At 47.8% G+C, this 26,905-nt stretch overlaps 1 protein-coding gene across 9 annotated transcripts in view; it reads right to left on the bottom strand.

The window, feature by feature from the left end:
* FOXN2 (forkhead box N2) overlaps nt 1–23,964 on the bottom strand; it is a 30,001-nt gene extending 6,037 nt beyond the window's left edge. The window contains exons 1-6 of one of the 9 annotated variants that reach the window (XM_015278072.4): nt 23,885–23,964; nt 15,214–15,283; nt 14,794–15,113; nt 11,603–12,153; nt 8,006–8,130; nt 4,124–4,188 (exon numbers count right to left, since the gene is read on the bottom strand). In XM_015278072.4, coding sequence (XP_015133558.1) covers nt 4,124–4,188; nt 8,006–8,130; nt 11,603–12,139 — 727 coding nt within the window. In that variant the 5' untranslated portion in view covers nt 12,140–12,153; nt 14,794–15,113; nt 15,214–15,283; nt 23,885–23,964. Of the gene's footprint in view, nt 1–4,123; nt 4,189–8,005; nt 8,131–11,602; nt 12,154–14,793; nt 15,138–15,213; nt 15,284–22,351; nt 22,372–23,158; nt 23,748–23,884 lie in introns of those variants that run through there. The other 8 variants (XM_046938724.1, XM_046938723.1, XM_015278071.4 and 5 more) reach the window with 8 other exon arrangements.
* Between the last annotated feature and the right edge of the window lie 2,941 nt (nt 23,965–26,905).

Here is a 26,905-nt window from a genome sequence, read left to right as displayed (position 1 = left end):
ATTAGCTGGATTACCGAACTTCAGCAGGACTGAATGTTGGGAGGGAGACTGCAGAACTGCCGATTTGGTTTCCTTACCTCACCGAGTTTTTGATAGCCTCACTTCAGTCAAGGGGGAATCTGAAGAACACCATGTTGGCTTTCATCAACATGGGAAGTGAATGAGCTGCTGTTTCAAACGCACGTTGTAAGACATACACCTTCCCCATTATTTTCATTTTCTATAAGTTTTAAATCAACATGCTTAAAGGTCTTGTTCCACTGCACTTGCAAGATGTTTTTATTGTCTGCTTTGGCAGTAACAGAGCAACTGAACTGACAAGTCATAATTTGCAATTTACAGTGCAACTGACAAAAAGAAATAAAACCTTCAACAGTGGCTTTCTTTCACTTTCCATAATCAGCAAAATAGCCTGACTCCTCACTTGTCATCAGACTCCTTTAAACAAACAGCGCTGGTAAATAAAGACCACCTTTGTAAACTGACAAGTAATGGGAGGCACTAATTGAACACTGCAACCTGCAAGACGTGTTCCTGACTCATAGAATCATTATGGAAAAGACCTCTAAGATCATCATGTCCAACCCCAACCCTAACCCATTCCCACCAATATTACCCACTAATCCACGTCCCTCAGTGCCACATCTCCACAGTTCTTGAGCACCTCCAGGGACAGTGACTCCACCACCTCCCCGTGCAGCCTGTGCCACTGCCACACCACTCTTTCAGAGAGAAAGTGTTTCCTAATATCAACCCAAATCTCCCCTAGCACAACTTAAGGCCATCATCTCTCACTAGTTTCCTGGTAGCAGAGGCTGACCCCAGCCTTGCCACAAACTTCTTTCAGGCAGTTGTAGGGAGCAGTAAGGTCTCCCCTGAGCCTCCTCTCCACAGACCGAATAGTCCCAGTTCCCTCAGCCACTCCCCATCACACTTGTGCTCCAGACCCTTCACAGCTCTGCTGCCCTTCTCTGAACATGCTCCAGGGCCTCAGTGCCTTCCTTGTGGTGAGGGGCCCCAAACCCAACACAGTTCTTGATGTGTGGTCTCACCAGAGCTGAGTACAGAGGGACAATCACCTCCCTGGTCGTGCTGACTGCACTGTACATTCTGCATGCTAGCATCCCCAAAGAAATAGGAAGGAGTTGTGCAGCAACTTCATTCATCTTGAAGAATTACCAGTGCTCCTCATCACCATTATTATGTTCTGGCTTCCTTAGCAATTGCTCTCCTTGATAAAGAATTATTTCCCAAATCTGTCTTAGGACTCACCAGCAGTATCACTGAGACCTCTCAAACATATTCCTCCTTAAGTACTGCATGAAAGCAAGCAAGGGACACCCACCAGCTCTGCAGCAGAACAGGGTGCTTCCTTACCACCACAGCACAGCCAGAACCCCTACATCGATGTATAGTCACTGTCAGCTGTGGGACAGGTTCTGCCTTTAAAGCCTTGGCTCTGCTGCCCAAGCAGTGCTTCTGGTTTGTGGCTGAAGACTGAAAGCAGTCTCTCACCTCAACAGCTGCAGTACAGAGCTGGGTGTCCTGCTGCTGCAGTCCTGCTTTGTTGATGGCATTTTATTATCCTTCTAAAAGAGCTCTAACAACAACACTACAACAAATTAACCAATGCACACTTTTTCTTGGAATCAGCTGTTTTACATTTGGTCACAATTCACTTCCCAGCACTTTAATTGCTTTTGACGAGGACAAACCATCAGTGGATTAATCTTTATTACTGAGGTACAAGACCTGTGCTCAACAGGCTGCTTCTGAAGAAACAGTGACATCCCAGTGTTCTGCCTAGCTCCTTTCCGGTACGAAGGCCCACTACAATGTTGTAAAATGAGGAAAACTGTACAAGCACACATGGGAAAACGAAGTAACCCTCTTCTGCTCAACAGCTGTTGCTACTTCTATTTGCATTTGACTGTCAGTGAAAAACAGATTTCCATCTTAAATTCACCCTTTTTTAAAATCTGATTCTGGTGTGCTGTTCTTCCTCACGGAAAGTGAAAGCAGAAGAAAAGCATGGCCAAGTCCTCAAACTCCAGCAGTCTTTAAAACCTATAAGAGTAGGTAGATACCAGTGCGCTGAGGAGGATACCAGGGAGACAGCAACACTGTCTGAACAATGTCTGAACAACAACTGAACAATGTCACATCACCTGAGGTCTCAGTGCCAGCTACTGCACAGACAACCAAGTGGGGTGGGCACGTTGTGGAGCATCCTTCAGACACCTGCAGTTACCTGCGTTCAGTGTGATAGATGGGGAAATGGGTTGTACTATGGAGTTCTAGCTATGGCCAGAAGAGATCATAGAATCGTCATAGGATCCATATAGCTTGGAGAAGATCTTCAAAATCACCAAGCCCATCCATCAGCCTAACCTACTGAGACCCATCACTAAACTATGTCCCTTCATGCCACGTCCTCACATCTGTTAAACACCTCCAGAGACAGGGATTCCAGCACTTTATTCGGGCAGACTGCTCCAATGCTTGACTATCCTTTAGGTAAATAAATTATTCCCCCATGTTCAACCTAAACCTCCCCTGGCACAGCTTGAGGCCATTGCCTCAATCCTATCACTTGTCACTTGAGAGAAGAGACTGACCTGCACCTTGCCACAACCTCCTTTCAGGCAGCCATAGAGAGCAATGAGGTCTCCCCCTTAACCTTCTCTTCTCCAGACTGAACTGCTCCAATTCCCTCAGTCACTCCTCACACACCTTGTTGTCTAGTTCCTTCACTAGCTTTGTTGCTTCTTTCTGAACGTGCAACTCCATGTTTTTCTTGTACTGAGAGGCCCAAACTGAACACAGTAGTCTAAGGTGAGGCCTCACCAGAGCTAAGTACAGAGGGAAGGCCACTTCCCTCGTCCTGCTGGCCATAGCATTTCTGATGCAGGCCAGGAACCACTGACCTTTTTGCCCACCTGGGCACACTGCTGGCTCATGATCAGTCAGACATTAACCAGCATCCCCAGGTCCCTTTCTGCAGGGCAGCTTGCCAGATGCTCTTCTCTGAGCCTTCGCTCAATCCCCTCAACCAGACTTCTGACAAAAATACTAAACAAAACTAGCTCCAAGCCAGAGCCCTGGGGAATGCTGCTGGTGACTAGCCACCAAATGGGTTGAGCTGAGTATGATTCTGAGCCCAGCCATCCAGCCAGATGGCTCCTTCACAGTCATATCCCCAGCACAACTCAGTCCAATCCAGTCTTCCTCTCCCAAGCTTTGGTGACTGTGGTTAAAATAACAACTAGACAATGTAAACTCTTTCAGTTGTGGATGCAACTGTTGTGGCTCTTTCCTATACCTACTGTATGACTCGTGCGATTGCAAACACACGGATAATCTTGGCTACAGAGCAGCACAGGCACAATGGAAGCAAGAACTACGTGCCAAGTCAGTTTGCTAAACCCATCCCATTCTTTTCTTCCGAGGACTGAAGGGAACATTTTGGATTTTTTAAGGTGATGCCTTAACTAAACAGATCCCATACGTCTATTCTGTTCATCAGCTAATTTAGATATTCCTACACAACTACACTGGCAACAATACCAACTTGTGCTCAGCTTTTTTAGCAAATGGGTGAAGTGCCATCTGTGTAGCACTCTTCTGACTTTTCCCCATTCTCTTGTATTTACTGCCCAGCCACCTATACCAAACACCCAACTTTTAGGCACTACTGTGGCGACATACCACATACAACAAAAATTTGCTGCCTTTCTGTCTCAGTTTGCGGTGACCAATAAAAGCCTTAACCTGACTACAGACAGTCCCCAGCGTAGAGATGCAGAGCTTTCAGTCTGGTTTTCTACAGAACGAATCAGTCTTAAAGTAGGTCATATTTGATGTGTCTGCTAAATGCTTTGCTGGAAAATAACAAGACTCCTTTTACAGTTTGAAACCAATCTTAAGGATTTATGCTTAATATACACATCACTAATATAATAAGCATGCATTCTATTAAATGAGCTTTGTATTTTTTTTTCCTTGTAATCTAGCAGACCCTCCAGAAAAGGCCTGTATAAAAAAATAAATCAAAATCACCTGGGGTTTAGAATATGCTTGTGATTAGCAAAAGCAGCACAGCAGAAAGAAAATTCATAGTTACCTTTGAGAGATCGGCCATTATTCTGCTTAAGTACTGAAGATAAGTAGTGAGGAGAAGATGACCTACTGGAGAGAAATTCAACAAGTCAAATGAAACCACTATTAACCAAATAACGCATACAAAGTGTATTAGACAGTATTATTGTCATAGGACATTTAAGAAACACACAAAAGACACCACAGGTTGGCTGATAAACCAAACAGGCGACAATTTCTATTGCCCTCAGTGGATTACTGGACGCATTATTATACATAGTTCATATAACACAGTGAGCCATCATCAGCATTTGGGAAACACTCTGCACAGAGGAGAAGCCTTGCTGGCAATGCAGACTTCACTTACTAAAAGAAATGCATCTTCACTTAATCCTACACCTGAGCACAATGGTAGCTGATGCAGAGACACTTGGAATCCAGCAGAAGCAGCACGGGTAAGAACCAGTTGTGTTTGTTTCTTTTGCAAATGGTGAAAGATCAGCAAAAATCAAAGATGTTTTGTGTAGAAAGCTGGGGAAGGACAAGAGCTACCTGCTGATTCCCAAGTTACCTGAAGTTGGGCTGCTCTGCAGATGATACCTGCATTTTGCATTATCTTAGCAGCTTCCCTCTGGCAAAGTACCACTTCGTACACTGCAGAGAATACAAGTTGTGCTATACAGCCAACCCTCATTATTCAGTTCATTATAAATGCACTATCAAACAAATAAATACAACAGTAACGATACACAACTTTTAAAATGGCACAAAACAGCAATAAACATGTTTTAAATTCTTCTACTTGTGCAGTAAAAGGGCAATAAGGAGACAAGTCCAATCTGTGAAAGCTATCTCACAGGATTCATAGAACAATTCTATCACTACAGTATGTTTACATCTTATATTAATCTTAGGCAGCTTTATTTTTAAAAATTAGCCAGATATCTTCCCCTCCCCCCACCACCAAGCTGCCAAGTATTTAATTATATAGATTTTTAATTATTGGTTTAGATGATTAATTAAAACCAACTGCATCAACTATTAAAATAGCCTTTCAAAACTAGAATATGCCTTCTTTAAGTTGAGTTGTGCTGCTGTGGCTGTGCACACCTTTCTCACCCTGCAGTCAGCTGCTATGGGGGATACCCTTGAGTGCTGCCACTGCCCAGATTTGCCATCACCACTGTGCCCAGTCTCAATGGTGACAGCTCCGAAGGTTGGCGCAGTGCAGACTGCTAATGACAAGGAGAAAGTGCACAAACTGAAAAGCAAGGTGACTTGAAATGCATCATCTGAGCCAAATAAGGAGTTCTTGCTGCGCTGCAGCTCGCCTGGCACTGGGAACCAAAGCAAAAGGACAGCAATATTTAGCATCTCCCAGTGAAGTAGCCGCAGGAAGAAAGACTCAGCATAGCTGAGTGCAAACACACACAAAAGCCAAGTTCGCTATCTGGTATGTTTTCTTGTGGGGGTGATGGAGTGCAAAGGGAACAGATCCAAAAACAGAATTAAAGAAGTCACAAAGTGAGCAGTGGACTCAGCCCAACATGGCTCGCTCCACAGTCTGCAGGCAAAGTGCACAAATAGATGCTGAATGTCTTCATCCTTTCAATCGAGTTCAGATCCCTCAAGATGCACTTAGAGCTTTCCCATAGTAAATGAATGCTTAGTATTAAGGTAACTTCTGCATATGCACAAGGCATTTGTGAGGTAGGGGCTGTGGAGACTGCTAGAAACGGGTGCTAGGAGCAGAATGCAGCCAGGCGCCCTGCACCAACCTGCTGAACAACCTGCACAGAAATAAAACGCATCACTGATGCTCATCACCTACTACAATACAAGCTTCAGTTTGCTAGACACAAATTACAGCGTTGGAAAGCTTCTGATCAAAGTGGCACCTTAAATTGTATTTTAAAATGCTGCTGAATGATAGGTATATTCCCCGTGAACACTGTAAAAAAAATTACAAACAGAAGCTCTGCCACTGGAAAATTCAAGCATTGGCCTGGAGTTAAGTTTGGATGGTTCACTCCAGCTCTGCCCAGCAGTACCTCTGGGCTTCCTCTTCCCCTCCACACACAAGGCAGTGCTTTGGGGCCCTCCCTCAGAATTAAGCCACCATTTAAATCTCAATTCAAGAACTTTTAAACGTGGAAGGGAGAAGAAAAATAAATTCTTTTTTTTTTTCCTGCCTATGAATAAAAGTCTTAGAAATGTATTTTTAGGAGTAATTTAAAAAAAGCTATAATTAGGGAGAAGTTGAGCGTCTTAAACTGCTGTTCCTATTTTACTATTCTTATAAATACAAGCATTATAGAACTCTTCATGTTTTGAAGTCAGTGGGAGTTTCGCCACGTGCCTGTATTTCCTTGTAACTGCAACTGTTGGTAAGTGTGACTAATCCTTCTCTGAAGGCATCCAGTTAACCAAACCAGCAGCTTCAAACTGAAGTCTTGGTCCTGCAGGCACTTCAGGGTACTTCCCTACACCTAACTTGACTGCACTGTATTTATACAAACTACATTAATCATACGTTAAGGCTTGTATCATCAGACTCACTTGAAGAATTCGGAGATACTGAAAATGTAACTGGACAAGGTTTAACTTTTGTAACTGGGTCTGACTCCTTCCCCTGCCCCTTTGGCTGGGCAGACAACCCAGAGGTTCTGTCCCACCCGCACCACTCTGACAGCTGCAGCTTACACAGGTTGTGGGATCCCAAGGTCAATGTCCTGTGAGACTCTTAGAAAGTTCTGCTAAATATTCAGTATCGGTTTCACAGATTGCGTCTGCAATCCCAGTTCCTCCTGGTTGTTAAGGAAACTCTTTGCAGTAAGGCAAGGCATAGGGCAATGTTCAGACATCGTAATTACCTCTTATCTCACCCCAATTGTTTGCCAATCTAGATAAACCAGCCACATGCCTACCTAACTCCTGATCCCATCAGCAGCAGTGCATTCCTAGTTGCTTTCCACCCCACTCTCTGTGCCACTTCTAAGTGCTCGCTCTGACTGATGTTCCTCTTCCTGTACCAGGAACACATGATGATGTTTACTTGAAACTCTCCAAAATTTATTGCCTAATCTTAAAATGCATCAGATGAGGAAGCCTCATCGAGCGTCCTCTGAGGTAGAATCTGCTAATGGGAAAGACTGTTCTTCTCATCCCCACCGCAAAATGTTTCTAACAGCCTTAGAGGGAAAAGCTCCTCTCTTAGACCAGCCTTTCCAGGCACTTCAGACCACAGACAGCTTGACTGTTCTTGACAGCAGCACACAATATATACATTTTATATCCAAATGCAGTGATTTAGGGGAGAATGTAAACCTCCTTTCCAGCGAGCACCACCAGATACATCCCAGGTTGGTCCAGGTGACCTGTGCTCAAAGCAGGATTTTGCTGCAGTTAGGGCCACTGCCTGCTCTCTGAAGAAATGGCACTCATGAGCACCCCACCAGCCCAGCCCCATGTCACCTCTTGGAAACCAGTGAGAAAAGCAGTGGTTGTTTGCAAAGCCCCAAAAGAAAGGCAGCATAAGCCTGGGTTATTCCAGACAGGTCCCCTAGTGAGACACAATAAGAAGGGAAAAAAAAAAAAAAAAAAAGAAAGGTAGAAGAAAGAAGAGAATACTTAAGAGAAAGCACTTCTTCAGATCATTACACTGATCCCAGACCTACTATCCAGGAAGCCTGAGTTTGTGATGCTCTCGGGTCCTGTCCAGCCAGTCTTCCTGGCCTGCCTACCCAGCTCACCAAAGTCCCACTCAAATTCTTTTCCCAGTGGAAGTCAGTCATGAACAACTGCTCAGGTATTTCCTGTGGTAGGTGGGTGAACCTTGGTGGTGGTACCTTGGTACCTGCAGTTACACAGGTACGCAGGCTGCACTTATATGAGAAGATTCACCTACCTTGGTGGTGATGCCGGTGGAGTGTAAAATGCAAGTGCTGAAGGAAAAGGCTGCTTTTTCAGTGCTTGAACGAGATTAGGCTTATATTCTGGATCGACACACCATAAGGAACCTTTTCCATTCACCTGCAAGAAAGAATTATAGACGCTATAGAATTGGTAACGCACGTGGCAGAAGGGAAGCGGTAGCTCAACACCTGGATAGGACTATAGTTTTATACCTACTTTGTTATCTACCACTCTTGCCCAGGGCTCTCACTCCAGTACCCCAGGGCTAGTGGCACATGCAAGAAAACAATGTGCTCCAACTAAAATGTACGGATCACAGAATCACAGAATGGCCTGGGTTGGAAGGGACCTCAAGGATCATGAATCTCCAGCCCCCCTGCCAGGCAGGACCACCAACCTGCCCATTTACAATACCAGGCTGCCCAGGGCCCCATCCAACCTGGCCTTGAACACCTCCAGGGACGGGGCATCCACAACCTCTCTGAGCAGCCCGTTCTAGCACCTCACCACTCTCCTGGTAAAGAACTTCCCCCTAACATCCAACCTAAATCTTCCTTCCTTCAACTTAAAACTGTTCCCCCTTGTCCTGCTGTTATCTACCCTTTCAAAGAGTTGACTCACAGGGAAAAGCCTCAGAGCACACCTCCCAGTTTGGTGGAGCACCTCCTGCAAGCCCACGGAGGCCACCTGGCCATCTTCAGCCAGTGATGAGGTGGAATACCATTTTACAGATGGATACTCCATGACTTCACAGGACTGATAAGACATACAAGTTTGAGGTCCTGTTTCAGTCACCGGACTTCTCAGGAAGAGTGGAAATATTTTGCTATTAATGGTGAAAGGAAATCAAATCAGGGACAGTTTCTGGCTAAGAAATCAAGAGAGATGCTGCTCTGTAATTTTAGTTGAAGCCACTGCCCTCCATACAGATGTCTCACAGCATCTCTCAGTTATTTTTTTTTAACCTGAAGCTTCCTTACACCAATCTCTTTGTGCTAAAAACACACACAGCCTGAGAAGCACAAGATAGGTATCAGCAAGCTTACCCTTAATGAAACAGCTGACCCCTGCTCCATGGTGGCTGACAGGAGGCTGTAGCTGGCTGGGCACTAACAGGGAGATCCTCTCAGCCGGCTCCATCCATCTCCTCTGCACCAGAATGATGCCCTCATCAATTCCTGCATCCCTACTGGAGCTCAACACTTGCCCTGGCCAGCATGGCGGCTCACTGGTTGTCCTCCATAAGAGGCCCAAATATGGCTTTTGTTTCCTTTCAGAGCTTTGAGGCTTTTCCATTCACAGAGTACTGGGAACTCACCTCACCCACAAACCACCACTCCGCACCATTTTATCTATTACCTTAGGCAAGCACTTCTACTTCTGGGTTAGTATGAAAACATATAGCTGTGTACCACTATTTACCCTAAAAGCAAACATTCAGTAAAAATGATGACCCAGTGGCTGTGAAGCTGCTTCTATTCCCCCACTGCACTTGGACCTACTGCTCAACAAAAATACCGAGTAGAAAGCCAACAGATGTGAAGTCAGTGCCATACTTCCAAAGGAAGCAAAACTGCAGGTGGAAATTCCACAAAGTTGCCAGAAGGCCAGCGATGCTTGGTGAGGATGCAGCTCCTTCCTCCTCACAACTTAACTCCCCCATTTGGTGGCAATTAATAAAAAATAAATATAAAAAAATCCCCAAACCCACAACCGTGTAATAGCTTAGCAAAGAACAGTTGCCTGACACATCTCAAAGCAGTTACTTGCCCTTCATCGCTCTTCACCTCACTAAATTATGTAACTGCTAGCATGCAAAAGCACACAGCTTTTCAAATAACCGCCAGTAAGGGCAGAAGAAGAAGTTTTCACACACACACCCCCTACAAAGCCCAAGGCCATATGCACTGCCACTGCTCCAAATTGGAGAGCTCACAGGGGAACAGAAACACATCCCTGGTGATCCAAGCAGGCTGTAACCCAGGCCCCCACATCCTTCGCTTGCTGCCCTTTAACCACACGACTTTCCACATTGACTCTACCGCTTTCCCTGCTTGGAGGGGAAAACAAACAAACAAACAAACAAAAAACAGAATACATTTGCATGAATGCAACCTTTGACTTCCCTTCACCTACTCAGAACCCAGTGGATTTGCTAAGGAAGGCAAGGAGTGGGCAGTTCCTCCTGCCCTTATGCCAAGGCATTTGGTGCAACTCCTATGCACACCGTGAGGCTTCCAGATCCTGAGCAGATGAGCTGTAATACACAGATCCACAAAGCAGCAAGTTGTAGGCCAGCTTCCAAGACTTCTCTTCCCTACCCCCACTCTTCTTCTGAACTTCACATCTCCCAGACAAAGGTGCCCCCTCATTTAAAGTAAGCATATTGGGAACCAGCGTTCAGCCCTGCAGTACAACCCAGCCCTTTCTGACATCTGCTGAGCTCCAGGCTGTACATCAAGGACCTCCATCTCCATTGAGATGTCAGACATGCCAGGCACTGTGTGCACTTCTGATAACAAGCCCGCTACCACTTGTGCTGAAGTCCAACCATGTGGTTTCAGGTTTTGTTTACTGACTTTGGGGTGAGGGCAAGTGTTGTTTCACTTGGTTTTGGAAGTCAGAACAGACTCTTTGAGAAGCAGGATGGGAAACGAGAGAGGGAGGATGGAAGTCAGCAATAAAATCATTTGAGCCAGTAAGCCATCTATACAGAAGTATCCTTGACTTTAAGAAGTGGATCTTTACATGCAGCTTGTCTTGAGAAGGCTTCTTCATAGAGACATGCAGAGTTACAATACTGTTATGGCAGAGGTTAAAGCACTACAGTACATTAAACGCATGAATTAAGAAGGTTTTTTGAATGCTAGAGCTGTGCTAAGGGATCACAAGTGAAAAGTCAGTTCAATATTCAAGGCAACTTTCAGTTAGTTTGACCCATTTTTTTCTTGATAAGACTCCCTATCACTGTGATGCCCCATGTCCTACAGCACGTCTCCCAGTTACTTTTGTTTCTGCTGGCAGAGCACATGTGTATCTTCACACGGGTGTGGAGGTGGGAAGGGGACAATAAATGTGCCAAGCTGGGGAGCCTGAGGACCTCACACCAACAGCAACAACACCCCTACTGCCACGGCACACACCAATACATTCACTGTAGGTACAAACTGCAGTGTCACCTGGCAGGCTGGTAGCCCTGCCCAACTCACAGAGAGGGGCAGAGCTCCAACAACAGTAGAAAAAAAACCATATCACCACAAAGCAATGAATCACACCACAAGCCATCCTGAAATAGATGTCGAATCTGTTTGGCTGAGCACTATAGCCTAACAAAATTCTAAGTGTAAACAAAGCCCTTTACAATAAGGTTGCAAAGGACTAAACACAAACACAGGATCAATTATGGCACTTAGACACTTGTCAGAAGTGGCATTTCCAAAATATCAACAGTAGTGAATAACGTGTTAAAGGACTTCAACATGCAACTGCTTCACACGTGGTGAAGGGAAGAAGCCCTTGGGAACAACAGGGTCTTCTTAATTCCCTTGTGAATTTCAAACCTTATTTAACTCCCTCCCCAAGGCCTCACCTTGCCATGGCTTCTCTCCACCTTCCGAAAACATTTATTCAAGGAGAGGTTGTGTCGGACAGAGTTTTTCCATCCTGTTGGTGCTGTGGCGAAGTAGGGGAAGCGTTCCAGGATCCAGCTGTAGATTTCTTTGACTGGGAGGCTCTTGTTGGGAGAGTGCTCAATAGCCATATAGATGAGGAGGCTGAAAGAATAAGGAGGCTTGGAAGTGGAAGATTTTTTTTCTGGATTCTGGTAGCAGGAGGGTGAGAAGGATGGCACACTGTCACCCTCAATGTCATATAAAGGGCTAACAATTGGAAGACCCTCACTTCCAAGGCTGAAGTTTGTTAGAAGATTAGTACTTTCATGCAGCCAGTTCAAGTTTGTGAGCTCATCATCCGCTGAATCGCTGTCCACTACAGTGGCCTTAGGCCTCCCAGCATCTCCTGCATCGGGCAGGCTTCCCATCCTGTGTGACTGTCTTAGTCCTGCAGCTTTTTCTGCTCCTGGAGTTTTAGCTTTCTTATCCGGAGTCATTCCAGTGACTGGACCCATTTAGTTTGATTGGTCTGCAAGAAAGGAGACAGAAATCAATGCAAAACTTCAAACTCATGTTGAGTGGCAGCCTGCCAAGCCAAAGAAGCTCCAGGGGAACATGACACTGTACCATCCCCATACCGTGGTCATTGGGGAGAGCCAGGCCCAGCACAGCTCCTCCAGTAACCTCATGAGTGCCCTTTAACTTCCCAATGGCTACAGCACACTGTAAGCACGTGGAAATTGCTCTACTTTTCTTGAAAAGTCAATCGAGACACAGAAATAATAGAGATGACATCAACATTTGAAAAAGACTTCATCAGGTAGGACCTAAAACATTCTCTTCTCACATTAAGTCTTTAATGATACTCATTATATCGTAAATTAAGCCTATTGGGAAGTGTTTGCTTTTGGTTCCTAAAGAGGAAAAATTAAGTCAGGAAACCTAAATAGCATAAAGTGAATTCATGGTCTTGGTGCAAATGGAGTCTTTACAACCCTCTGCAGTCACAAGCACTCCTGCCCACTGGAGGGGGTTGGAACAGGCCAGCTAGCAAACTGTTAGCTTAACAGCTACCTTTTCTACTGATGTAGTCACATTAGAGCCTCGCTGCACCTAAACTTTGGCCAACATAGCTGCGTCAGAAGTGCAGCCCAACAAAACCACTTTACAGATGTAGCCTGCTATACATGTAAGGCTATCCAGCTCCAGATGCACGTCCACCAGCAAGGCTGATGATCACAAACTGTAAGAAGTAACATGCATAAAAATCAGATTGACTTCTTTCTCCCTGTACACGAGCTATCATTCTGGTTTCATGCTCTAGCTCCTACTACAGCTGCTCAGTTGTAAACCAGACAGCAGATGAGGACAGTTATCAGACAGCGTGATACAAGTTACTGGATGGGGGTTTATTTGGAGCAGTTTTTGTAGTATTTGCTGTAAACACATGGCTTAGTGTACTTGTGTCTCTGCAGAGACAGCAGGGACAAGGACCTGCTCCGCCTCTGTCTAAGGGCAAACCATCAGATTAAGTCTATTGCCACCAAGATTTTAGACAGAAATTATCAGGTAACACAGAATTCATTCCTTCCCCAGAGAACGCATCAAGCAATTTCTTCTCTTCATCTGCTTGTACTTCTTCCTGCCGACTATTGCAAAGCTCCCCTTGTAAATCCCAGTCCCCTCTTGTCAAAGGATCACACAACCTGGAGCAGCCAAAGACTCAGATTCACACAGGCAAGCTGCCCAGCTCACAGTGGACCAATTTCTCCACCTCCTCCAGCAAACAAAAGCCATACTTACCTGCACCAGTACTGGAAACCATCCCCAAATTTTCAACCTATGTGCAAGGACAGGCATGATTAACTACTGGCTCAGTCATTAAGTAAATTAAAGGGAAGCAAACTGCTCATATAGCTGGTCAAAAGTAATCCTGCTCTACCAGCAAATTACTTCTCCCCCAAACTATCAGAGCAGATTTACATTGGCAGTTGGTAAACATTGGCCTTAAAACAGAGCCATTTATATTGTTGATAATTAATATTCTACATACAATTATTTGCAAACGATATATTTATAATACATTAATATGTTAGCATATATTACTGTTATTATATATTAACATATTAATATAAAAATAATAATAACATGTTTTTCTTAGTAGATGCATTACAGAAAGCCACGTGTGTTATATTACCTCCACTGTGCCTTGTTTACCACCTTACACATCTTCTACACGAACACATCAGCAGATGTTACATACTTTTTAGAAGGTTATAAAGGCCATGGTTAGACTATGATGGTCTGATCAATATTGGTGGAGAGGAAAAGCAGCTCCTTAACTACCGCAGTCTTCAAAGGTGACCTCAGATGTAAGGGCTGTATGATTCACTGAAGCCATTGCTGCTGAGAGCAGGAAGGGCTTTGGGGACAGGGTAGATCCTGGGGGAGTATCACAGGACAGCAGTCCAACAAAGAGCATGGAAGAAGCCGTGTGGAGCAGATGTGACAGAACCATATAAGCTTGGACCTCAGTGTTTTTCCTCATGTTTCTCTCTGCTGTCAGCTAGGAAGGTTGATGCAAACAAGGTTAGAGGCAGCCAGCAGGACTTGCTCTCCACCATGCTCCCACCCAAGCTGAATTAGCAGTACCAGTATAAAACAGGAGGGGCCACTTACCAGCCTCTCCAGCTGGCAAACCAAATACTCAGAAACTCACTGCTATTCCCACGGTGACAGCCCCAACCCTGCCAGCAGGGCTAGAACCTCCAGCCTCCCAAAAGCAGGAACAACACTTTGATTACATCTCTGAAAACATGAAGCAGTGCACACTGACTCTGTGCTTCGCAGTAATATAGCATGCAGCCATTAACGTGAGCACCTGCAGCAGAATGCAGAAATACTCAAGGCCTAATGGCATCACATATCCAAATCCCAACCAACTCATGCATCTACCTGCAGTGAGCACCTCAAAAACAAAGTAGTGCAATGGAGAAGGTTGTAGGTGTATCCAGGTACAACAGAAGCTCCAACATATCAGGAAGATATTCAGTGCCACGAGACACTGCACACAGCGCTGTTGCTGAATAAACCACTCCACACCACCCAATAATCACCAGTTCATCAGAAACCAATGAGTTGCTAGCTGATGTGAGATCATATTACGTACCAGAGACAAAATTCTAGCCGTGTACATACAGAGTGCTTGTAGCAAACCTGGAGGCTGAGCACTGGCACCTGCAGTTCACACACAGAACAAGCAGGGAGGTCGCCCATTTCTTTTCTGAGCAATGAATTTGCAGCTGGAAAATCCTCAGCAAGCCCAGTGTCAAGTTCAAGGAAAATCCATCTCTTTTAAGCACAGAGGACGTTCCTCTGCGTGGCTCTGCACTCCCTGTGTGTCATTCGTGGTGCTCATTCTTCGCTTCAGACCTGGATTCTGCTTCCACCTGGAAGCACAGCATCACCAGGTTTGAGATCGCTGCTATTCTGGAGAGACAGGGCATAAATTTCCTATTTATCGTAAGAGGGAAGGAAAAAAAATAAATAAAAAACAAGTCTCAACATCTCTACAAAAAAAAATGCTTACAGAAGACGGTGACTTCTGCAGTCTTCTTTTGAACTCACTGAAGAACTCAGTTTGTGAAAGGCTTTGGGGGCTGAAAGATACTCAGCATAGCAGATTAATCTGTGGTTATGCCAGGTTTAAATGTCTACATTTACATACACACACACATATGTACATACACACACCTATGTACATACATAAATATTCCAGCTATTACTTCATTTTGATGAAAATGACTGAGCCCTGCTACGTCCTCTCCCACAGAAATTAATACTTGTGAGCATTATGAGAACAAAAGTTCTTTAATTTCAGGCATACAGCACGTGCATGTAGTCATACAAGCAGCAAACCACAACACATTATGGCCATAGGCAAAGTCACAATACTGCTGCCACAGCATTTTTAGTGTGATCCCCAGGCAAGCAGACACGACTCAATTCCCCTTTCCTCCTGCTCCCCTCTCCTCCCCCATTCTTGTGTCCAAGCATAAGATCCTGCCCCATGACACCTCCAAAATGCCAGAGCTTCACTGAGCAGGTGAGGCAGAGGAAATCCTCCCGTCACACCAAACGCACCCCTTGGGACAGTTTTCTGCCCTTCTACCAAGTTAGATGCCTAACACAAGGCACAGTTTTGCCAGCAGTCTCAGATCCAGCAGACTCCAGCTGCCCTAGGTGACAGGGACCCTTCCCTGACCCAGCAGCGGCTGCAGGTAACAACGCACAGTCACTGTTTTATTTCTGCAGCTGCCACAGGCGATGCATGGCCTGACTTCCAAGCGGAGAAAAAGCATTCAGCCTTTTGTTAAACAAGCCAACCGACCAACCTTCTCTGCATAGCATTGTATGGGCAGGGCTGCTACTTAACTCTTCTTCACTTTCCAGCTCAATGCACGGCAGCCTGAGATGAAAGCTGCCATACAGCACCCGCGATGCCCCGGGTTAGGACAACCTTCTCCAAACATGACCGCTTGTTTCTGCAGGACCAGCCAAGCAACCAGGTGACCTCAATAGCTATTTGGAAAGACCTGGAACATGCTAACAGTGCAGTAATTTCTCTCAAAAGTTAAAAATAGACCATGCACGCACTGTCTAAGGAGCAGCACATGGCTTTAATCCAGGAGGTTTTTAATGGTATCACACTGCCATCACATGAGGGCAGCTCTGTCACCACACTCTCAGGGTGTGCAGCCTTAGTTACAGCAGCAGTATTTGTGAGGTCGGCACACAGGTCTGTACCCTGTGTGCACACACACCCTGAGAGAGTATTTAAAAACAGCCATATGTGCTTTTGCATACCAGCAGCTATACCGGTATCAAACTGCTCTATTGATTTTTGTTTGTATTTCCTTGCATTTATGGGAGATGCATCTACACCCGGGACTGTCCTGACTTAAAGACGTCAGTGCATATATTCTGTCATTAAAACAGGACAAGAAGTACATGCACACATGGCTGTCACCACTCACACAAGTTTGCAGTAAGCTTTCAAGCCAGCACGCACACAGCAAAGGACCAATGGCAAGTGTTTTGTGCGAAGGGAGAAGTAACAGAGCTCCTCACACAGCTAGTGAAAACCCATTGGGAAAAAGCTGGAAGTGCTGAAGGTACAACACCTATGTGGCTGCAAGCATCCAGAGCCCAGCACTGGACTACCTTTCCTGCACTGAACCTTCTCTCCTTTGTCTCAGGCTCCCCCCACAACACCAACCACAGGCTGCGCAGGCCGGGGCTCAGATTCAAATCCCCACAGCACTGCAAACGGCCTATATTTGATTACGAGGCTGCGTGATGTCACGTATCCAAGACAACTAAAGCACCACAGTCTCCTGAGGACAAAACCACCTCTTGGTCACAGATCTGAGCAACCTGGCAGGCAACCCAGCCCTTGTCTGCAGACCAGGCTGCCGTGCTCACCGGCGACACAGGGCACGAGCACCTCCTGCCTTGCAAACCATGACAGAGGAATAACAGTTGAAGGTGGTTATCAGCTCCTTAAAGCCAGCCTGCCACACACAGAGCCCAGGAGCTTTGGCATTTCTTTGTCATCCTACTAAAAGGAAACGGGGTTTCCAGGAGTAATATTTCCAAGCTTCTCCCCTTTTAATGTCAACATCCTCCCACAGCCTTTCACCTGATTAGGCAGAAAAAAAAAGAAAAAAGAAAAAAAACCCTGATTTTCCAACAGCAGGAAAAGCTACAAATTACTCTGCACAATTTAAGAACGGAAGGGAAATAAAACTTTATCATAGCCCAGGGAAGGGAAGGAAACGGGGGGAAGAGATTTCATCTGACATCTAACAGAGTGGTGGAACAGCTTGGGTTGGAAGGGACCCCGAAGATCATTTACTTCCAACTCCAAATTGTGTGGAAAAAAAGTTAGTTAACCAAACAGACATACATATACACACGGGAGTTCTTGTGGTTAAAATATGTGCTTTTAACCAAAGTGATACCTAAACTACGACGGGCCCAGGCAGCTGGGCCCTGTAGGCCTCGCTGGGCCCAGAGCCATTGGGTCACGTCCTGAAGTGCTGCCAGCAGCGGGCTGGGAATAGCAGGGCTGCCCCAAAGGCTGCAGCCAGCCTGGAACCTGGCTCCTTGCACCTCGGGTTTAACACGTGCACATGAAAGCAGTCTAACAGGGAAACTGGGAAGTGGGAAACAAGAAATAAGAGGGAAATCTACGCTACTTTAAAAAGCCTTGGTGCCAATGAAGGACAAAAACCATTGTTTTAGATTAAGAAAAAAACCTTCGCAATCAATAGTAAATGCATCCTGCAAAAACAAAAGGTACCAGCCGTGTACCAAATTCTGTGCATCTCTGAATGAACTGAAAATGCAAATAAAGAAGCGGGCCATTCACAAATGAGTCATCCGAACAAACGCCTGGCGAAGACTGCCTGATGCTAATTTCCTTTCCAGGATAACTGTTACACATGTTTCTCTACCATCTCCTTGAAGCAGAAGCGAATATCCCTATAGCTACATTTCAGCTGGTGTCAGTAACAATTTCCCAACACTTGAAACATAATGCTCCATTTTCCACAGAGCTTTTCAGCCTTCTTCAGCCTTAAAGCACCAGAACATCTACTTTCCAACCTAAAACCACCAAGTTGAAACCCTACCTGAAGGGACCTTCATGTAAGACTTAATTTAAAGGCAACACCAGCGCCTAACACAAAGCAGCCTCCACATTACAGCTTAGCAATTGCCAAGTTTTCACTAATTGCTGTTTTCCAGTTACTGCTTCCCAAGTTCAAGTTTTCCTCTCACCCTTTAAGGTCTGGCTACGCTCTGAGAGGCCTTTTCAGGAATTCTTGCTGCCCAGCAAGGACGGGAACTTCTGCACCGATGCTTTATTTTCTTTTAAGGCATATCCTGAAAGCTCCATTAGCAGGAAGCTGCTAAAAAGGCAACAAAACTCAGCAGTCAGATATACCTTGAGACAGGCCAAAGGGATGGATAATACCTGCCTGCATCCTCAGAAACACTCAGGCACTGCTCCCGGAGCTCTTGTCATCCCCGTGCAGACACAAAGAACCCAAGGCAAAGCAGAATGACGTTCCTGTCCTCACACTGCCCATCGCCCCAGCTGTTCCGGTAACAACAACACAACATCCTCCACAAGGATACTACTACCTCCCAGACATACTTCTGGCCATCTCTCTCTGAACTCAACCGTTTCATTTGGCTCTGTTTTAAAATTATGCCAGAATGATCCCCCTGCTCATAACAGCTGTGGCACAAAGTTATTTTTTCTTCCATATGACAACCACGCACTGGAAGTACCGGGCCAACCATGTCTCTTCCACAGAAAAGCCATCCAGTTCATCACATAGAAGACTGTATGCTGAAAGCACACCTACAGTGAAACGCTATGAATGATGTAAGCTTCTTTATCTGTAACAGAAAGGCACCTGTGGTAATAAGGTGAGGCTATGGAAACACCAGGTGACATTAAACACTTCTCATATAGCACAGTCAAAAGTCCAAAAGCAAACCGGCTTGTACTTTGACTAGTCAACATCCCCCAAACAAACCATGTTTCCAGATAGCTGGATAGGTCGATTTGCCTCATCAGCCTGAAGATGAAGGCTGAGCAACTGCTGCTGCCTGGCTACAAGCTTCCCAGCTTGCAGCTGGGGTCTGTGCAAGCTTCTCAGTCACTGGGCAATCTTTGTGGACAGTAATCATCCTTTAAGCAACTACGTGCTTGCCTCAGATATAAGCACAATGCAGAGGAGCAACAGATCGCTGAAAAAGGAAGCAAACAACCACATTAACAGAGAAACTAAAAGTAGCTACAAAGCGCAAGACTGGAATGCACTAAAAATGATTTGAAAACAGAAACAAAGCCTGAGCATGGTATCTAGATAAGCTGCTCCTCGACACAGGCCTTGGGAATATACTGAGTCACACCTTGCAAAGTCCACAAAAATAAGAGAAAGAAAAACAACCGCAATTGACATGATATACACAGGTGGGATGCTCAGCTGGTGGAAAAGAAGCCAAATAATACAAAGATGGAGTAGAAGTGCCTGAATACTTCCAATCCAGCCCTTAGTGAATGGAGAACAGCAACTCCAGCAGAGTTAAAGCTGCCCGGCGATGCTGCTGAGAGGCACATAGAGCTGTGCCAGTCGGTAGCTCTGGTGTGGACAGCTGGGTTTGATGTCAACAAAGAGATGGAGAGCACTGCTTTTCCCTTGCCTGCCACAAAGGGCATGGTGGGAAAGGGGTGATTTCTGCAACAGCAGCTGATTGAATAAATGAGATCCTAACCTCTGAAGAGAAAGACAGTAAGTTGAACTTAGTAGAAGTTTGAACACATCAAAAAGAAGCAGAAATCCAGATCACTAAGCATTTGTATATACCACCTTGTTCACACACCAATTGCAAAAGCTTTTCTTAAGATGAATCTGGCACCAAGTAACAGCTCTGTAACAGAGACATTTCCCCCTAAACACAGCAGTCAGTCCTCCCAGCCACCTCCAGGCCCTCAGCGACTCTTTTCCAGAGCATGCTCCAAGGCTTGTGCTTTGGAGGCCATAACATTTTACAGGAAGAAGACAAAGCAACAGAGGTCACCAGGATGCCATCCAGCATCAGGCAGTGCTTCCTCAAGTCACTTACTACTAAGGCACAGGCAAGCTGACTTGAATTGTCTTTTGCAAGTGCCCTGGAGTATCACTATGTGCTTTTACAGAGCACAGTAAGAGAAAGTTGGTTTACCACCACTTAGCGTGCGCATGGAACAGCAAGTGCACAATATAACAGGGAATGAATAAACAAACATGTATGAAAAGGTCCATTGAGAGACAGCAGAGCATCACCTCAGACATTTGTTTTACTCACGTCTGTCTCCTCTGGAGTCAAGAAAGCTGCCAGAGCTGGGGAAAGACACATGCACAGCACACACGAAGCCTAAGATACAAATCAGTCCTTTAACCTATTATAGAGGGAGCTGGATGAGGTGTGCAGTTTGCAAGTGCACACTTGTTGAAAGACAAAGCAGCATGTTTCCATGAGTCATGGAAGCACCACTGACAGCAGGATTTCTGCACAGGAAGTTGCACAACACCATCTAATTGTCTACAGGCACACGAGGTAGACTCAACAACTGCCCCAGCCCCTACCTACTTCCTTCCATAAAGTAAATGGGTTACAACTAGCACTGTGACACCTCATGCACGAGCATATGAAGAATACATCTCACTACATGGGAGGCGGAGAAGCAACCAGAAGAAAACTCAAGGAGCCAAATGGAATAAAACTGGTAGAATTTACAGCTATGCCAGGAGGTAACAGGTGTGCCCTGCTCCATCCTTGCAGCTGACAGAGTCTACTCAGGGGACAAAAAGGCCTAAGGACTGCTCATCACTGACGCACAGCCTGGGAAGGAAGGCTGTATTTACACAGCTCGTTTTACACCCTGGTGCTGCAGTACAAATGTCTCCTTGAAGAACACAGCATAAAAGGTGCACAGTGGCTGTGGCACACTGTCACCTCTTCCAACATCTGGTTCTGTCACCTCACAGGTTGTGACCCAGCTGGGAGGAACCCTATGACACCAGCATAACAACTGCTGCTGTTTTTATGGGAATCAACATTCCCATGCAAGAACTGCTTCACTTTCTAATCAGTTTGAACCAAATCCCTACACAGCTTCTTCAGGCACCAGATTATCTTGTTTGCCAAAAGAGCAGCCAATGCAATGGGTCTTAAGGCAAGCAAGCAGAGCAAGCAGAAACTATCTTTAATAAAAATGGTAATAAATTAGAGATACGTGTATCTAAGCCTCTTTCTTCCCAGCCACTGCGCTTCCATGTCAGGCACTCCCCCTCTTCTAGTGTTGTAGAGCACATCCCTGTACCTGTTAAGTTGCTTACTGGGCTGGCGCATTCCTACACTGACAGCTGTTGGCAATGCTGGTACCTTCCATCCCGTGCTCCCAGAGGCAATGAGAAGGCTCTTCAAGAAGAAAACTCCTGGCAGATAGAGCTCTTGAATCAGCACACTCCTTAGTTGGTGTCTCTTTTGGGATAAAACATGTTGCTTTTGGGCTGAGCAATCCCTACAGAGCTTTGTCAGTACAGCCTAGCCTACAGCACATAAAGGGGATCCAACTTCATTCTCTGGTCTAGATCCTAGTAACAAAGTCATCAGCCAGGCTTTGTCCCAGTGAAACCTCTAAGAGTACTCGGAGCCACACATCTGGAAGGCCTCCAGTTCCAAATCACTCTGGTCCCAAATGCAGCACTGCAGCTGGAAGGAACACAGCATCCTTTCTGCTTGCAGAGTGTGGTGAGGTGATGGACAGCATCAGAGCTCAAGCAAATCAACAAAACCAATCCAAACTAATAAAAAACAAAAGAAGATCTAAAGAGTACAGAGAAGTCCAACGTATCTTTTAGGTAAGTCAAACATTTGGTGTGAGAATTACTACCTCTGCACTTCTTGCACAAAAGCCAAGCCACAGCTCAACACCCACCAAAAAGGACTTAGGGGGTGCTGGTGGATGGCAATATGGACACGAGCCAGCAATGAGCCCACACAGCCCAGAAAGCCAACTGGGACCTGGGCTGCATCCAAAGCAGTATGGCTAGCAGGGTGAGGGAGGGGACCCTGCCCCTCTACTCCACGCTGTGAGACCTCACCTGGAGTGTCGCACCCAGATGTGGAGTCCTCAGCACAGGAGAGTTGTGGACCTGTTGGAATATACCCAGAAGAGGGCCACGAAAATGATCCATGTGATAGAACACCTCGCTATGAACAGAGGTGGGGCTGTGCAGCCTTGGGAAGAGAAGGCTGCGAGGTGACCTGATAGCAGCCTTTCAGTATAGAAAGGGGCGGCTGTAAGAAAGAAGGGGACAAACTCCTTAGCAGGGTCTGTTGTGAGACAACAAGGAGAATGGTTTCAAGTTAAAGGAGAGGAGGATTTAGACTGGATATAAGGAAGATTTTTACAGTAAGGGAGGTGAGGCACTGGCACAGGTTGCCTAGAGAGGTGCTGGATGCTCTGTCCTTGGAGACGTTCAAGGTCAGGTTGGATGGCGCTCTGAGCATTTAACTGTAGGCGTCCCTGCTCGTTGCAGGGCAGTTGGACCAGATGGCCTTTAAGGGTCCTGTTCAGCTCCCGTGGTTCTGTGGCACGCTGCTACTCAGCTGCACCCATCAAGTGAAACTCCATGCCACGCTCATTGCTACCATCCATCTTTCAGCCCCGAGCTGCCGTGTCCAGCTGCCTGCTGCACAGGTGGGAAAGGTCGGGGGAGCACCTGCTGAAAAAGCTAAATAACCACAACACAAAGCAGAGAAACGGAAACAAACCAAAGCAACAACTCCATCCCAAACTTGGTGATGTAAGGCCACGCCGGCTTCATTTATTTGAAGCGCATTCATCATCACACCCAACTTCTAGGAGGGAGCAAGAGCCCAAACCAAACAAACGACCATTAGCTGACCTCGATGAGTCACACGGTGCTACACGAGATCCCGGCCGCTCCTCGAGCCCATTCAAACACGCGTCCACCGCAACACGATTTGCGGTACGGGCCGCTTAGCGCAGGTCCGGAGAAGCGCCGGCTCACGGGTCAGGCACCAACCTCGCCTAAAAGTTATTCCCGCAGCATTCGAGCAAAACGCGAGCCCGTGTTTCCAACCTCCACGTGTTGCACAAGGGCTTCGCTCTCGCCCAGCCGGCCAGCGAAGCGGGGCGTTCGCCGGGCCCGACCGCTCCTCTGCGGCCGTGCCCGCAAGCCGCGAAGCCGCGCTCCCCCGGAGGCCGCCCGCACTGCCGCCGCGAGCCCCCGCCGGGGGAGGCGGAGAGCAGCGGGGGCGGGGCCGCCCGGTGCCGGGCCGCGCTTCCTGCCGCACGCCGCCGGCCGCCCCGGGGACGCCATTTCGGGACGGCGGGAGGCGCGCGGGGCCCTCAGCCGGCACCCCGCAGCGCCGCCGGGCTTTGTGCGCTCAGCGCCGCCCGCCAGAGCCGCGGCGCCGCGGCGCGTTCCCCCGTCACGCGGTGGCCGCTTCCCGGTTAAAATCTTTCGGATCCTCCAAGAATCGTTTTAAGAAGGGGGAAGGAAAAAAAAAAACCAACAAAACAAAAAACAAACAAACAAATAAAAACGCGCCGCCACGAACCGGAGAGGGATGGGGAGGAGGCGCGCCCGCCCGCCCCGCTCACTCACCGCGGTCATGAAGCCGTGCTGCCGGGAGCGCGGGCACAATATGGCAGCGGGGGGATGTGTCAGGGAACAGCAGCTGCGGCGGCGGCGCCTCCCTCCCCGCCTCCCCATGGCAACCGGCTGCCCGCCCGCCTCCCGCCCCGCCCCGCCCCGCCCCGCCCCGCCTGGCCGCCTCCCGCCCCGCGGCGCTGTGCCGTGCCGTGCCGGGGGCAGCCGGGAGCCGGGGCGGCCCGCCCGGAGGGAGGCACGGCCGCCTGGCACGAGTTTGCTGCCCGGCTTCAAAGAAACCAATGAGTGAAAGCCCTCTGCACGGCCTGCGGCGAACTTAGAAACGGGGATCTTCGCAGTTTTACTTCCCTTTCCTCTTCCCTCGCGTCCCTCGTTGCCCAGCCGTGCGCTTCTGCCTCTTTTCTGCCTGTTGCTTTTCCTCCTGAAGAACGCAGAGCGGGGCTCGCCTTCCCCACGTATCAAACCCGCTTCTGCTTTTTTTTCCCCCTTTCCTTATGTCAACCGCACAGAGAATAGGGCTGCAGCGCCCGCACGCTGCCATGTTTGCTCTGCCGTGCCCTGCATTGTGCACGCCCGTGCCTTCGGCTCTCAGCTCTGCAGGGCTGTTTGCTCAGCAGGGCCCACAGGGCCGTGCATGCTCGTGGCCTTACAGCATAATGGTAGGAGCTGGGAAATGGCTCCCAGGCGGCAGGAACAAGGTTTGGTTCGCGCCCGTCTGCTGCTGCAAAAAGTTTGTTCAGCCTCTGCAAGGCTGCCTCGCCTGCTGAAGGACACGGCCTTCGCTCGCCCCTGAGGCATTGCAGCGGTTTCTTTCTGTGAGGGAGGATGGGGAAGTGTGAGCGTTTCAAGGAAGTTTCCCCCACCACGCGTTTGCTGGAATCGTATCTCTGTGTTTATCATAGAACTATGGGATGGTTTGGGTTGGAAGGGACCCTAAAGCCCACCCAGCCCCATCCCCTGCTGTAGGCAGGGCTGCCCCCCTCCAGCTCAGGCTGCCCATCCAACCTGGCCTTGGGTACCTCCAGGGATGGGGCACACAGCTCTGGGCAGCAGTGCCAGGGCCTCACCAACCTCCGAGTGAAGAATTTCTTCCTAATGTCTAACCTAAACCTCCCCTCTTTTAAGTTTAAAGCCCTTCACCCTTGACCTATCACTATCTGTCCGTGTAAAACTCAGTCTCCCTCCTGATCATAAGCTCCCTTCAACTACTGGAAGACCACAGCGAGGTCTCCCCGCAGCCCTCTCTTCTCCAGGCTGAACAAGCCCAGCTCCCTCAGCCTGTCTTCACAGGAGAGGTGCTCCAGCCCTCTGAGCATCTCCACATCCTCCTCTGGACCCTCTCCAAAATCTCCACATCTTTCCTGTGCTGCCACGTCCCCACCTGATATCACGTGGACTATGAGGCCCACGCATTTTTTAAAGTCCAGCAGAGCCAGCACGCTCAGCCAGAAGTCAGGGAGTGCCGGCTGGCCACCCAAAAGGGATACTTCGCTGTGTTTTGAGGGAAAGCACCGCTGTTAGCCACTGAGGATGGTATCCATTCTCACCTCCCTGCTCGTTGTCAGCACTGAGTTTCATCCCTGCTGCACTGTGAGTTTGCCTGCTACATCCTGTGGGCAATTTGTGAGCAAGAGGGAGCAGATGGTGGAGGGCCAGGAGCGGTGGCGCCGGGCAGAGCCAAGGCCACCTGTGATGCCCTGCCACTCATCTGCTCAGCCACGAGGAGCTGCAGCATGGAGGCTGACCCACCAGCCTGCTTTGTGCAATGTCCATGAAAGCATCTGGTTCTGAAATTTAGGATTGAAGGGATTACATCTTTCTTTGCTCCAGTTTGCCTTGTTCCACTGCTTCGGTCTCCCTCTCACTCCCCCAGCGTTGTCACAAGGACTCCAGAGCATCTTGGCATTCTACTGCATGCTGGCAAAGAATGAGAGCTGCTGAAGAAAACCTACAGCAAAGCAGCAACCAAGAAAGCCGGAGCTCCTCTGATAAACACAACAAGGAAGCAGACTTTTTAAACAGAGGGGAGACGTGAGCCATGGTGCCTTCACACAGCTCCCCACGATGCTCATGCTGCTTCCTGCAGAACTCCAGAGGTGGCTGCAGGAGGAATAGGGAAGGTGGAGCGGTGGGAGATGCTGAGGACGTGGCAGGAGGTGCCCTCCACCCCACCTCCTTCTGCTGTTACCCACTCAGAGCTCAAGCAGACTGAGCGAAGGCTGCTGCTGCCCGCTGCCCTGCTCCAGGCCTGTCCTTGAAGGCGCTGCCCACTCCAGAACAAGTCACGCCTGCTGTGCCAGGGCCACTCATTGCCAGGTGTCCCCTTCCAGGCTCCTGCACCATTTCTGCCTCTCCTGGGAGAAAGGCATGGCAGAGACTCTCTGTGGGCCAATCAGCCACATCTGATGAAGCACCTCCTTCCCAAATGGAGCAGAGTGGGGACCAAGGCAGGGCCAGGGTGCAGCCAGCGCCATGCTGATCTGCTGGCAAAGTGCAGGGACCTGGCAGAAGGCCCAGAAAGAGATATCAGAAAAATGAAAGCGTTAATGAGACTGTTAAAATGGATTTCCTTCCTGGGATAGTGGCAAACTATTCACCGCTTGGACCCTGAGATTTATAGCACAAAAAAAAAATGGTGCTGTCGATTTCACAGCCCTGCCTGTTACCAGCACGAACCTGCAGGACTGATGCTTTCCATGAGACAGAGCAAGTCCTGAGGGCTGGGCTGGGCTGCAGAGGGGCAGGGACACTCCACGTCGTGAAGCTGGCTCTCATTTTGGTACAGCTTGTCTCTGGAGTCAGGTCTGTGAGGCTGTTGTGCAGTCTGCCAGTTGAGGAGCAAAGAGAGGAAGATGTCTGTCAGTGTGCAGGGATACTTACAGCCTGAGAGGTTGGAGGGCAGGAAAGGGTGAGGAGAGAATTTGCACAGGGGCGAGAGTTCGAATGGCATGGACGTGTGACAGTAAGACTGGCACAGAGCCAGCAAGCCCACGTTACCGTGCTAGGATTTTGGCA

The sequence above is a fragment of the Gallus gallus genome, chromosome 3 (assembly GCF_016699485.2).
Source record: "Gallus gallus isolate bGalGal1 chromosome 3, bGalGal1.mat.broiler.GRCg7b, whole genome shotgun sequence".
In the NCBI taxonomy this organism is placed as follows: domain Eukaryota; kingdom Metazoa; phylum Chordata; class Aves; order Galliformes; family Phasianidae; genus Gallus; species Gallus gallus.
This window is presented reverse-complemented; position numbering and strand designations above follow the sequence as displayed.